Raw genomic sequence first — 13,212 nt, 5'->3', positions numbered from 1 at the left:
TCCTTTCCTTCTGTATCACCCTTTGCCCTGATGTTACCTATTTTGTGTCTCTTTAACCCACTGATGTCATCTCTCCCCTCCCATCTCCTTGGATCTTGCCACCTACTGCTGGAACCAGTTTCCTACCACCTCCTCTGGACATATCCCATCCTCCTACAACCGTACTTTGTCTGATGTTATCCTGTCCATTATTACTCCCTGTACTCTCACCACCCCTTCCTGCTTTCTCTCACCCTCTGCAGTTACCAACTCTTTCTTGACTACTACCTCCTCCTGCCCTTTGACCCTCTGGTGTCACCACCTACGACTTGTCCTTCTTAGCTCTGACCACATCCTGCTCTCCATTGCTGACACCTCTCCACTCTCTTCTGTCTTTGCAGATTGTGCTTCTTATAACCCCTGTCCGGACCAGAATGCTGGAGTCGTCTCCAAATGTGAGCCTCTTGGTCCTGCAAATTAAACTGAGCAGCTGAGGTTTGCTGCTTTGATACAGTATTCTCTACTTCTTGGTGGGACTTTTATTAAGAGTCTGAAAATGTGATTCGTAAATGTGCAAGGGCTGGAATTGGCTGTTGTCCCTAAATGTACCTGTGGCTGCTTTAGATGCAAAGCGCTGCACAAAGACTAAAACTGGCCTGTGCACTATCATCCGGTCCTCCTGTGCTGAGCACTTCTGTGTTTCCAGTGTGTAGATTGGAGGTTGTAAGCATACTGGAGGTTGTAAGCATACTCGATTTCTTCCTTGACCGTGCAGGAGAATAGAAACATTTTAAGGCAGGTGTGAGAATCCCTTGGAGATTACACTGCGTCGGGCAAAGAGGCGGGCGGAGGTCCTTGAGGAGACTTGCAGGGAGTTTGGGAGGAGCATGTTGGAGTCCCTGCAATCCCTTGAGTGGGAAGCCGCGTCCCGCCTAGGGGAAGTGGATGCAGTGTTCGATGATGCCCGGGCGGAGACTATGAGGCAGCATTTTGAGGAGATGGACTAGCCCGCTGCCATTGTATATAGTTCTTTAGGTGTAAATTTAATTTATTTTTCACTTTTATTTGGAGTTTTTGGACTTTGCTCCACATTTTGTACATAGTTCTTTATTAATATAATTTTTCAGTATTTCTTAACAGGGTTTGGGACAATGGACCCTGGTTGTTTGTACATAGTTGTCTTTTTCCCGGATCCTTTTCTGTTCACCATGGAGGAATGGTTTTCTTTTCATTTGTGTTTTCATTTGGACTTACATATATGGACCGCATCTTTGATTTTTTTTTTTCATCCAATGTTTTAACTTTTTCACAATCATGTATTTATTTATTTGTTTAATGCAGGTTTTATATATTGATTTGACTAAGTATGACTTTCATACTGATTCTTAATATATTTTTCACCTTGCCAATCAAAGTGGTGTCTGGTCTCAATGGTTTAGAGCATGCTTCACTCTTCCTTAACTCAGTTCTGTGTCCCTGGTGCTGACCAATGTTGTTCATGTGTGTGCTCACATGTATGCATGTGTGATTTTTGAATTCCAATCCCATGGGGCATGTTCTGGGGTGCATGACCAATGGATGGGTGTTAAGGTGCACTTGGAGTGTGCAGTGTGTGGTGGCATTTCATTTCACATGTGCTGCATGAATGTATATTGCTCCACAGTGTTTTGGGGTGGGAGGGGTGTACCATGAGGCGGGGCCTGCCTGCTGGCTGCCGTGCCAGGTGTTGGGGGGGGGGGGGGGAGGAGACATGAGGCTGGGCTTGCCTGCAGGTTGATGCCACAGGTGTTGGGGGGTTGGGGGAGAGACATGAGGCGGGGCCTGCCAGCGAGCTGTGGTCACGGATGATGGGGTTCCCATGTGGTGTGGGCTGCCTGTGGGCTGTGGTCACAGGTGATGGGGCACCCATGTGGTGTGGGCGCCCATGTGGTGTAGGCTGCCTGCGGGTTGTGGTCACTGGTGATGGGGGGGCATGTGGTGTGGGCTGCCTGCGGGCTGCCTGCGGGCTGTGATCACGGATGATGGGGGGGCCCATGTGGTGTGGGCTGCCTGCGGGCTGTGGTCACAGGTGATGGGGGGCCCATGTGGTGTGTGCTGTGGTCACTGGTGATTGGGGGGGGCATGTGGTGTGGGCTGTCTGCGGGATGTGGTCACGGGTGATGGTGGGGCCCATGGGGTGTGGGCTACCTGCGGGCTGTGGTGACAGGTGATGGGGGGGGCCCATGTGGTGTGGGCTGCCTGCAGGCTGTGGTCACGGGTGAACGGGGAGGTTCCATTTGGTGGGCTTCCTGCAGGCTGGGGTCACGGGCGATGGGGGGGTCCCATGTGGTGGGCTGCCTGCAGGCTGGGGTCACAGGTGATGGGGGGGGTCCCATTTGGTGGCTGGCTGCCTGCAGGCTGTGGTCACAGGTGATGGAGGGGGCCCATGTGGTGTCTGCTGCCTGCGGGCTGTGGTCACGGTGATGGGGGGTCCCAGTGGTGTGGGCTGCCTGCGGGCTGTGGTCACGGGTGATGGGGGTGCCCATGTGGTGTGTCCTGCCTGCGTGCAGTGGTCACTGGTGATGGGGGGGACCCATGTGGTGTGGGCTACCGGCGGGCTGTGGTCACAGGTGATGGGGGGGGGGGGTCCCATGGGGTGTGGGCTGCCAGCGGGGTGTGTTCATGGGTGATGGGGGCTGGAGTGTGACTGTCCTGTGAGGAGGGGTCAGCTTCCAGTGCATTTGTACGTGTTTTTCTGGGTACATGCTGAGTTTCCACACAATTTGTCTGGGGTGCGGGTGGAGTGATCGCTTGTAAACTCATTACGTACCCCGGACACACCTCAGCGCAATCGCGTGGAAACTCATTGCGTACCCCGAACGCACCGCAGCAGAATCACGTGGAAACGCATGGCATACCCCGTATGTACCCCAGCCAAATTGCGTGGAGACTCATTGCGTACCCCGGACGCACCCCTGCGGAATCGCGTGGAAACTCATTGCGTACCCCAGTCGCACCCCCACGGAATCGCGTGGAAACTCATTGCATACCCCGGACGCTCCCCAGCCAAATCGGGTGGAGACTCATTGCGTACATCGGACACACCCCAGCCAAATTGCGTGGAAACTCATCTTGTACCCCAGACGCACCCCCGCGGAATCGCGTGGAAACTCATTGCATACCCCAGACACACCCCAACCAAATTGCATGGAGTCTCATCGCGTACCCCGGACGCACCCCGGCGGAATCGCGTGGAAACTCATTGTGTACCCTAGATGCACTCCAGCCAAATTTCATGGAAACTCATTGTGTATCCCAGACGGACCTTAGCCAAGTCGCGTGGAGACTCATCGCGTACCCCGGACGCACCTCAGCGGCATCACATGGAAACTCATTGCATTGCGTACCCCGGACGCACCCAGCGGAATCGCGTGGAAACTCATAGCGTACCCCGTCTGCAACAGATTTTCACATGATTTGGCTGGGGGGTGCTTTATGTTGGACCAGGGATGACGAGGGGGCTTGCACCGTGTTAAACATTTTGCTGGCTCTTTTACTGCGCATGGGGGCTTGTTGGGGCGTTACTGGCACAGCTTGATGTTCCTTGCGACACAGCTAGTGACGCCTCGGTTAATCCATGAATACGCGTGCCGCGCAATTGTTTGTTTGAGCCACGGCTGGTGCACCCGTGGCCCACGCTCCTTCTCGGTGCGCAACGCTTGTGCCTATCCTGCGCTGGATTATATGAATTGGTCCCTATGTATTTTTTACTATCAACATTGGGGTGATCCAAGGTGGAGTCATCAGAGAGTTAAATCCAATGAAAAGTCTACCCCATTTATAAACTATATTTAGAGAATGCCTCTAATCAATCCCTCAACCAATAGGTATTTGCAACTAATATTGTGATGTGACGTCAGTTATGACGTATTTCTTGGTTAAAACCTGATGTTTTGTATTGGAGAATATTGAGACCTTTGTGCTTATTGCTGTACTGCTTTATATGGATTGGTACCACAGCAGACTTTGCCATTTACTTTGACTATTTCCGTTATTAGGCACAGGATTTCCCTGCCTGTCTGTTCCTCTTGCACTAGAGCCCTATTACAGGAACGTGTTTCCGAAACAAGGCTACATTGCAGGCTGTACATTTTCTTTTTAACATATTAACATTCAATTATATGCATTTTGAGGAACAGATGGATAAGGTAATTTGCCCAGAGCTCCTCAACATTATTTTGGCTATGTGTCAGTCGATGCCAAGAAAAAAACCCAGGTCCCTATGCTCCTAGGTTTGCAATTTAACTACTATACCGCAAATCAGTGGCTAATGTGCAGTGTTAGATTTAAACTCTGTGCCCGTGGCTTTGTCTGACTGGAACAGTACTTTGAGCATTTTAATGTTCTGAAGAAGCTGTTTTCCTCAGGATCTCCGGTCTTGTAATCAAGCCTGTTATTTTCATGTCTGCTGGGGAAGTAGCAGATGGCAGGCCAGAAGAGAACATCTTTTCAGATTTTTTTGTAAGGAGAATTGAGTTTGTCTTAAACAACACCGTAAAACATTTACAGAAACCACCCCTTTTTTGTTTCTGCAAAATCGTCAGTTGATGATTACCATTCATGAAACCGAGAAATACACCTGGAAATTCAATACAACACCCCCCAAGAACCCTACTCCCTCCATGGCTTGGACAGCGGACTGGGAAATATACACTTAACAGCAAACCGAGTGAACAAAACAGTCCAAAAGAACATTACACCCTTTAAAGCCTTTGAAATATATGCAGGCCATGCTTTGCTCATGATGAAACATTTTCTTGACATTAGATATTCATTGTTGAGGATAATGATGCTTGGAGTGGTCATTCATTGGCTCTGGATTTTGATGGCCTTTACATGTATCTCTTTGAGGACTGAATAGATAAAGCATTGATCACCAAAAGAGGCCTCTGTACGGACTTTGGTGAAAGAATGAACTACAGTGGTAATGACAAATTAAGGTGTTGTCAAGCTTATTGTAATGAGCAGAAGATGGTTCTTACGCAATTTTAATGTTTATGTGATGTTCATTATTTCAATTTTAAACACCTTAAATAGCAAGCTTAAACTTGAAAAAGCTGTGTGCAAGTATACCTTGTTGAAACCGTCCATTCCAGGTTTGGTCTTGGCGAAAGGTTTGGGATGTTTTAGGTCTCTGATAAACCAAACCTGGAGATGTTGGTCGATACTGGTGTTGAAAGCAAGTTACATTACTGTAATTCCCTGCTTCTGGACTGCCCATCTCAACCTTTACCTGGTCTTGCTCTCTCGCTCTCTCGCTCTCTCTCTCTTTCTCTCTCTCTGTCTCTCTCTCTCTCTCTCTCTCTCTCTCTCTCTCTTTCTCTCTCTTTCTCCCTCTCTATTTTCCGCTCTCTCTTTCTCTCTCACTTTCTCTCTCCCTCCCCCATTTAGTGTACTGTCCACATCGCACACAACAATACAAGTGATTTCAGACATTTTATGAAAACAGTTGAAATATTGACATGAATTATAGCTATACCTATTTACTAATAGATATTTGTGATTATGAAATCTGATTTCAATCCTATAATTTCTATTTCAGGGAGGTCTATGGTGCTTTGGTGGAAATGGACTTCCATATGCAGAAAGCTTGAGCTTGGTCCCTTCAGAGAAAGTCGAAATCTTCTGCCTGCAGGCACTGGTAAAACATTCCAAGGTAACACATTCAAGTTTAAGTACTTAACAGTCTCTTAAGTTAGCATGTGGCACGGATTGCTCAGAGAATGCACCAAATCTCAGACAAAGTTCAAAGGTTGTTATTAAACTTTCAACAGGCCCTTGGGCTGTCCATCTCTCATCTGAAAGCCCCTCCTCACTAGCCTTGGCATCTTCAGCCACCGGTTAGTAGATACGGATTGTTTCACCATCAGTATGATCAAATCTGCGATGATGATCTAAAGACCTGTGGCCTTCTCTAACTATGTTTCCTGAAGGTCTTCCTAGAACTATCTCTACTCTTTCCAGTGGTTAGTATTGTAGGGAATTGTGCCTTGCAAACATCCTGCTTTGTTTGGTCTTGTTTCTTCCATGCTCACTTTCTCCGCTCCTGACCTCTCACTACACTCCCTCCCTCAACTGCACCCGTCTTGACTGTGTCTCTTCTCTCTCCCTCCAATATCTCTTATATGTTTGAGGGCTTGACTCCACTCTTTGAGGTTAGTCCTCCCTCCTACCTACTCTCCCCTCTTTCACACTACTGCTACTCCCTCCTCAACACCACTACTGTTCATCACACCACTACTACACACTCACATATTTCACTAATGCTCCCTCCTCCACTCCACTACTCACTACACCACTACTTAAAACAACGTCCTTTCATGCACACAAACACTTATCATACACTCCGTAATCTCTCTCCTAGGCTCACTTGCCACACTCTCATGCCCAGTCGCAGTACAGTACCCTTGCATGCACTAAACATGTACCTCGCCTTCTCCAGAAATTGCCTCTATGCTGCTCCGCACCTTCCTTCCTCCTGCTGCTCTCTTGGTCTGCCTCTTCTGACCTCATTCTAACAACCCATATCTTCTTGTTTCCTGTCAGCCTTTTTATGTTTTCCCTACCCCAGCCATTGGTTCTCCTGCATTGGCCTATCTGACCTTGTCTTCCCCACCCTGGAGGTGTTACAATAAGCAAAGTTTACAAATGGCTCCGTCCACCATTTCGTGCGGGCCTGCCTTGGACTATCAATAACCGTCCAGTACGCAGTTTCTCCCATATCGTGTAGGGCTCATTGGTCCTGTCCTTCCCAAGATATGTCCTGTCTTGATGCAGGTCTGTACTCCTCTGTTTAGTCACTGGTGGTCTAGGGGTTCCGTCTCCAGCGGGTGGCTCAATTCGTGGCAGGTGGGGAGTGTTACGTGGTCTGCCTCACAGACGTCTAGCCGCCCTTCAAGTTGCCTCTTGCTCTGGTATGTATGAGGTGCCCTGCTTGATATTGGACGCTAGAGGTTTGTCTGCACCTAACTGGGTGCAGGTTTTGGGAACTAGAACCTAATTCGTGTGCAGCTGCGGAGAGCTTCTCTCTCTCTGCGGTTTTCTCTGGCAGCTCGGCTCCGGCACACCTGTCATTCTAGGCTTCACAGAAAACTTGTCTTAAATATTTTATTTTATTTTATTTATTCACATTTGTATAGCGCACTAGCAGCCTATGGACATCGAGGCGCTGTTACAAGTAAGTGTTGGATTCTTAATTCAGCAGATATGCATGAGACCAGAGGTCTTATGGATACACAATTACAGGCATAGTTGCAGGTGAGGCATGATAATCGTAATACAGTAACAGAATGCAGTCAGGTACATTTCATACAAAGAGCTTGGTTTTAACAGCTTTGCGGAAGGCTTGGTGGGATTCAATCATTCTGATGTGAGGTGGCAGTGCGTTCCAGTGGGTGGCGGCCCGAGTGGGGAAGCTGGCACCACCGGCGCGCACCTTGCGTGATTTGGGCGTAACAATCGTGTTGGAATAGCACATTCTTAATGGTCTGGTGGCAGAGTGCTTGGTGATTCTTTGGGTCAAATAGGCTGGAGCAAGTTCATGGAGGCATTTGTGGGTGAGGGCGAGTGTTTTAAAAACAATCCTCTCTTTCACCGGAAGCCAGTGTGCCCGTCTTCTGACTTCGGAGATGTGGTCTTTTCTCGCGGTGCCTGTGGCCGCCCTAAGTGCATTATTTTGAACTCGCTGAAGTTTGGCCAGGTTCTTATTGGAGGTCCCAACGAGTAGTGCATTACAGTAGTCCAGCCTAGATCCAATTATTGCCCTAGCAATGGTGAGGCAATTCTGGCGTGACAGGAAAGGTCTGGCCGCGTTGAGGATTTTCGAGTAATAGGCTGAGGAGGAGGCAATGGCATTGACCTGTCTATCCATTGACAGGTCGGAGTCTAGGTAGACTCCGAGTGTTTTCACGTGATTGGAGACCTTGATGGGAATGTTGTCAATAGTGAAGGAAGTGTACTGTTCACCGAGGTTCCCCAGCGTGGAGGGTGCTCCTATGAGGAGGAGTTCGGTTTTTTCACTATTGAGGCATAGCCAGTTAGCTGCCATCCATGATTGGATAGTGGAGTAGATGGTGGTAAGAGTTTTAGTATCCGCAAGGTAATCGCCTGTGAGTGGGATGAGGACCTGGGTGTCATCCGCATAGTTTGTATACGAGATGCCCAGCGAGTCAAGGATGCTGAATAGTGGCCTCGTGAAGAGGTTGTAAAGCGTGGGCGCGATACATGAGCCCTGAGGCACACCGCAGGTGATGTGGCTAGGGGTGGCATAGGCTGAGTCAGAGAAGACTTTCATGGCCCTTTCTTGGAGGAAGGAGGTAATCCATTCGCAAGCTTTGGGGGAAAAGCTAGCTTGGGTAGCTAGATGGTGGCACAAGGTGTTGTGGTCCACCAGGTCAAAGGCGGCGGATAGATCAAGGAACAGAAGGAGAGCAGGTTTCCCTGCGTCTCTTAGATCGTCCATTTGGTTCTTTAGGTCCAGGAGAGCCGTTTCGGTACCGTGTCGTGGGCGGAAGCCAGGTTGCCGCAGGCCGAGAAGACGGTTTTCTTCAAGGAACTTTTGGACTTGCAGGTAAGCTGCTTTGTCCAGAATTTTCAGCAGGAAGGGTACAGTGGTGATAGGTCGATAGTTCCCCGGGATCGTTGGGTCCAGCGAGGGTTTTTTGAGGAGTGGGCGTACCCAGGCCTCCTTAAGTCCAGTTGGAACATGGCCAGACCGGAAGGATGAATTAATGAATGCTGTGAGGAATGGAGCTAGGATCTGTGCTGAGTCTTTAATGAGACTGGCTGGACAGGCATCTCCCTTACAGTTGGACGGTTTGATGGACTTGAGCAGGGCGATAACCTCGTGCTCAGTAATATCTTTGAAGTCAAAAGATGGGGAAGGATTAGTGGTGGGGGGTATGGTAGGTTGACTATGCAGGTTAGCTATGAGGCGGGAAAGGGCTTTTTGGTGGCCACAGATTTTAGTTTGTAGAGTGTTAAGCTTGTCTAGCATTGCTGTCAAGGATGGCACTCTATTAAGAGCAGCACAAGACACCCAGAAAGGGTTTGGGTGGTTGTGCCAAAATAAAGTGGACAGATAAGTACACACACAGCAGAGAGGAAAGAGAACAAAGAGTAGGCCAGAGTAGCAAGGGAAAAAGGTACAGAATGAATTCCCTCTTGGGGTGTATGCAGATTTAGGAAAAGAGTATTCCACGAACCTTAGGAAATACTCTAGCCTTCTACACAGTTTGCTATAACAGAGGCCCACGTTTGCTCATGGCTAGGAACAGCAGCTATGGGTGTCTGTAATGTAGAAACGAAACAAGGGAAGGGGCAGAGGTTGACTGATGGGAACCAACAGACAAGCTCTGTACAAAAGGGTCTACAAACAGTACAAGAGAAGATACTACAGACAAATCCAGGAAAGGAGGTGATAGCAAACTAGCAGAAGGAAATGAAGGGAAAGTCGTGTAACAGGATAGGATAGCAGAGGACAGTAAGGAACAAGGTTGAGAGCTCAGAGGAGCAGGAAAGCAATGAGCAAGCCCACAGGAGCAGGGCTGTAAGTTAGAGAGCCCAGATGAAAAGGGCTTAGGGCAGCAGAGTAAAGCAGGCTGCACGGTAAGGAACCCAGAAGGGCCGGGCGGCAAGGAGTGGGCCCTGAGGGGCAGGGCCGCTGACCGTAGAAGGTAGCAGAGGACTGTAGCGGGCTGCTAGGCCGGGAACCCAGCGGAAAAAGATAGGTAGTAGGCAGCGGAGCGTGATAAGCTGCAAAGTAGGAAGGCCAGAGGACAAGGGCCGTAGGCAACCAGAGTGAGGTAGACTGCAGAGCAGGGAGCCCAAAGGACAAAGGCTGAAGGCAGCCGGAGTGAGGCAGGCTGCAGAGCAGGGAGCCCAGAGGACAAGGGCTGAAGGCTGGAAAGCAGCAGAGCGTGAACAGCTGAAATGTAGAGAGCCCGCAGGGCAAGGGCGGAGGCTGGAAGGCAGCAGAGCGAGATCAGCTGCAATGTGGAGAGCCCAAAGGAGCAGGGCTGTGAGGCAGGGAGCCTGGAAGGCAATGGCAGGAGGCAGCGAAGTGTAACAGGCTGCAAGGCAGGAAGCCCAGAGGAGCTGGACTGAGGTAGGGAGCCCAGAAGGCTAGGGCTGTAGGCAGCAGCGTGTAGCAAGCTGCAAGGCAGGAAGCCCAGAGGAGCTGGACTGAGGCAGGGAGCCCAGAAGGCTAGGGCTGTAGGCAGCAGGGTGTAGCAAGCTGCAAGGCAGGATCCAAGCAGGAGAGATGGTAAACAGCATACAAAGATCCGTAGAAAGCCGCGAAAGGTGGAGGAAGGACTCTCAGATGCAAGAGGCTGAGCCACTGCAGGCAGCAGCCTTTATACTGCCTAGCCCAGCACAGAGGCAGGCGAATTGGTTGCACCTGGCTAAGCACACCTGCAGGGAATCGGCCACCTCCCTTTCTGTTCCTGGGCTGGTGGAAGCAGGGCAAGTCCCTAGGGCTTCTGGTGGGTGTAGTTCCTTTGATAACCAATAGGAACAGCCAGGAATCGATGCTTGTAGCCAGGTGCATTGTGGTATACGTAGTTTGTTGGAAAAAATAATAAAGCACCAAAGTCTCGCAAATGGGAAATAAAGTTCCCAAAGTAAATATAGATGGATCCAAGAGTCTGTTGTAAATAAATGATAAACAAATAGTCCATATTGAGCGTAAATGGATGCGCCTGTGGCGCAGGCGTGACAATTGCGGATTGAATGCTATTGCACCAGTTGTCATCTTTGATGAGAGCGGGAGGAGGAGAGGATGGTTTTTCCAGTTCCCTGAATATGGTGAAGATTTCCTTTGACCCCGATTTGGCGTCATAGATCCTCGCGTTGAAGGAGGCACCTTTAGCTAGGGTGATGTTGGTTTTGTAGGATTTAGAGATGGCTTTGAACGCATTTTTGGTGGTTTCTGATGGGTTAGCTTTCCAGGTGGAGAGGGCAGTCCTCTTCTGCGCACGTTGTACAAGGAGTTCTTTGGAGAACCATGAATTAGCGTGTTTGGTTTTCTTGGCTTTTTTGAGGGACAGTGGCGCAACAGCGTCAACTGCTTGAGTGATGACTTCTTTGAATGTGTTGGCTAGGGTTTCTGGGTTGTTGGAGAATGGGGCATGTAAGGCCGGGTTGCGGAGGTAGGGTGCTAAATTCTCGACTGTGAGCTGGTGGGAGCTCCTGGCGAGAGTAGCTGGGCAAGGGGCGGGAGGTGAGTTGGTCTCTTTTTTGGTGCGAAGGTTGAATTGGATGTAATGGTGGTCAGACCATGGGATGGGCGTGTTTTCTGTGACAAGTAGTGAGCAGCTATGTTGACTGATCCAGTCGAGGGTGCGCCCTTTGATGTGGGTGGAGTCAGAGATAGATTGCGCAAAGCCCAGGGTGGATAAGGCGTTCTTGAGGGTTTTGGCATGGGGGTCCTTAGGGTCATTGAGCCCCAGGTTGAGGTCGCCCAAAAGTATGACTTGGGAGGTCTTTTTGATGTTGTTGGACAGTGCGAAAATGAGGGTATCATGGAAGTCAGTGCAAGGACCCGGAGGTCTGTAGACAATGTGCACAGTTATGGTGCAGTTAGGAGAAACATTAATTTTGAGTGGGAGGTAGTCACTATTGTGGTCAAGTTGCCCTGCCACTTCCCTAATAGCAAGGGTTTCCCTGGCGATGAGGGCCACGCCACCACCTCTCTGAGAGGTGCGGTCCTTCCTGAATATGGAGTACCCAGACGGAATAGCCAGAGATAGTGCCGGGCCTGAGCTTTCATTAAGCCAGGTTTCTGTAAGGAATAGGAGGTCAAGATTGTCCTTGATGATCAGGTCGTTGATGTCGAGGGCGTGGGCGGGTACGGAGCGAGCGTTGAGCAGGGCGCAACTAAGGGTGTGGACCATTGGAGATTTGATGGAAGTGGGTGGTCTGGGGGGGGTAGTGTGTGGGTAAGGGATAGGGGGTAGTATATTTTTGGACTTGGTCGTGGTGTCAACACTAGGCAAAACAGGCAATGCAGCAACAACATTGGGCATAAGGGCAGCAGTATCGACAGTGTCAACAATATCAGCATTAGGCATGGGGGCATCACTCGGCAAAACAGGCGGTGCATAATCCACATGAGGTATAAGTGCAGCAAAGACAGTAGTAGCAACATTGGGCTTGTAAGCATCACTTGGCCTGGGCAAGGATGGTAGTTCTGCGACAGTGTTAGTAATAATGGGCATTTTGATTTGGGCGTCTGATGAGTTTGGGTGGAGATGAGGTGCAACGGCTTCAGTGTACAATGGTGCCATGGCGCAGGCAGGCCTGTGGGGCAAAAGAGTGTCATCCGGGTAAGTCGGGATGGAGTTGTGCCTGCGTGACGGTGGCATACATCTGAGAACTACCTTTAGGTTACGGTCTACTATATTCGGGGTGTAGGTGATAGTGGGGCGGGTGCGCGACCGGAGTCATGCGTTCCTGAAGCTGCATGGCACTGTGCGCAAAGTAGTAGGGAGGGCCTTCCCCCCTGATGGGTGGGACATGCAGATGTTAAGGCAAGTGGCCTTACCTTGAGTAGGACAGCATAATTGCGCCTTGCGCGCCGTTGAGCAGCGGAGAGCTGCAGAGAGCGCCGTTGGCCTTGTCCTCTGGCCTTCGCCTCGATGCGGCTTCGCCTGCCGGTCTGCCTCCTCTCCCTTTAAAGCGGGAGAGGAGGGGCTGGCAGGCTGAACAGCTGATTCAGATTCAGCTGGAATTCGGCGGCGCTGTGAGTGGGCGGGGCGCTGCTCCTTCGGTGTGCAGCTGAGGGCGGGCATCGGGGCCGCGTGTGCCTTAATGGCGGTAGCAGGGGGGGCGAGCTCCCTGGTGGACAAGTGGGGACTGTGGGATCCTGAAGTTGGCTCTCGCAGCGGAGCTGCAGAGAGCGCCGTTGGCCTTGTCCTCTGGCCTTCGCCTATATATATATATATATATATATAACTTAATATATAACTTTTTACCGTGAGAATCGGAACACTATGCTTTGGCACATGTTGAGGTCATTTCAATATTCATGAAACTGACTAAGCTGCAAACCCTGGTGGCTTTCTGGGTGCCTAAATTGATTGTTATGAAATAAATTGGTTTCTTCTGTTTAATTACCAATGGTGAAAATTCAGATTCACCAAACCCGTCTTTAATTAGATGCCCTTCGATGTCGACCTCGGACACAACTTCGAG

The 13,212-nt window shown here is 50.0% G+C and overlaps 1 protein-coding gene across 3 annotated transcripts in view; it reads left to right on the top strand.

Moving 5' to 3' along the window:
- SERAC1 (serine active site containing 1) overlaps positions 1-13,212 on the top strand; it is an 898,347-nt gene that overhangs the window by 389,874 nt on the left and 495,261 nt on the right. For all 3 annotated transcript variants that reach the window (XM_069607873.1, XM_069607874.1, XM_069607875.1), the window contains one exon: positions 5,561-5,674. In XM_069607873.1, coding sequence (XP_069463974.1) covers positions 5,561-5,674 — 114 coding nt within the window. The remainder of the gene's footprint in view (positions 1-5,560; positions 5,675-13,212) is intronic.

The sequence above is a fragment of the Ambystoma mexicanum genome, chromosome 4q (genome assembly GCF_040938575.1).
Source record: "Ambystoma mexicanum isolate Mex_15411 chromosome 4q, UKY_AmexF1_1, whole genome shotgun sequence".
NCBI classification, from domain to species: domain Eukaryota; kingdom Metazoa; phylum Chordata; class Amphibia; order Caudata; family Ambystomatidae; genus Ambystoma; species Ambystoma mexicanum.
Note: the sequence above shows the minus strand (reverse complement) of the source record. Positions and strands in the feature narration are given on the sequence as shown.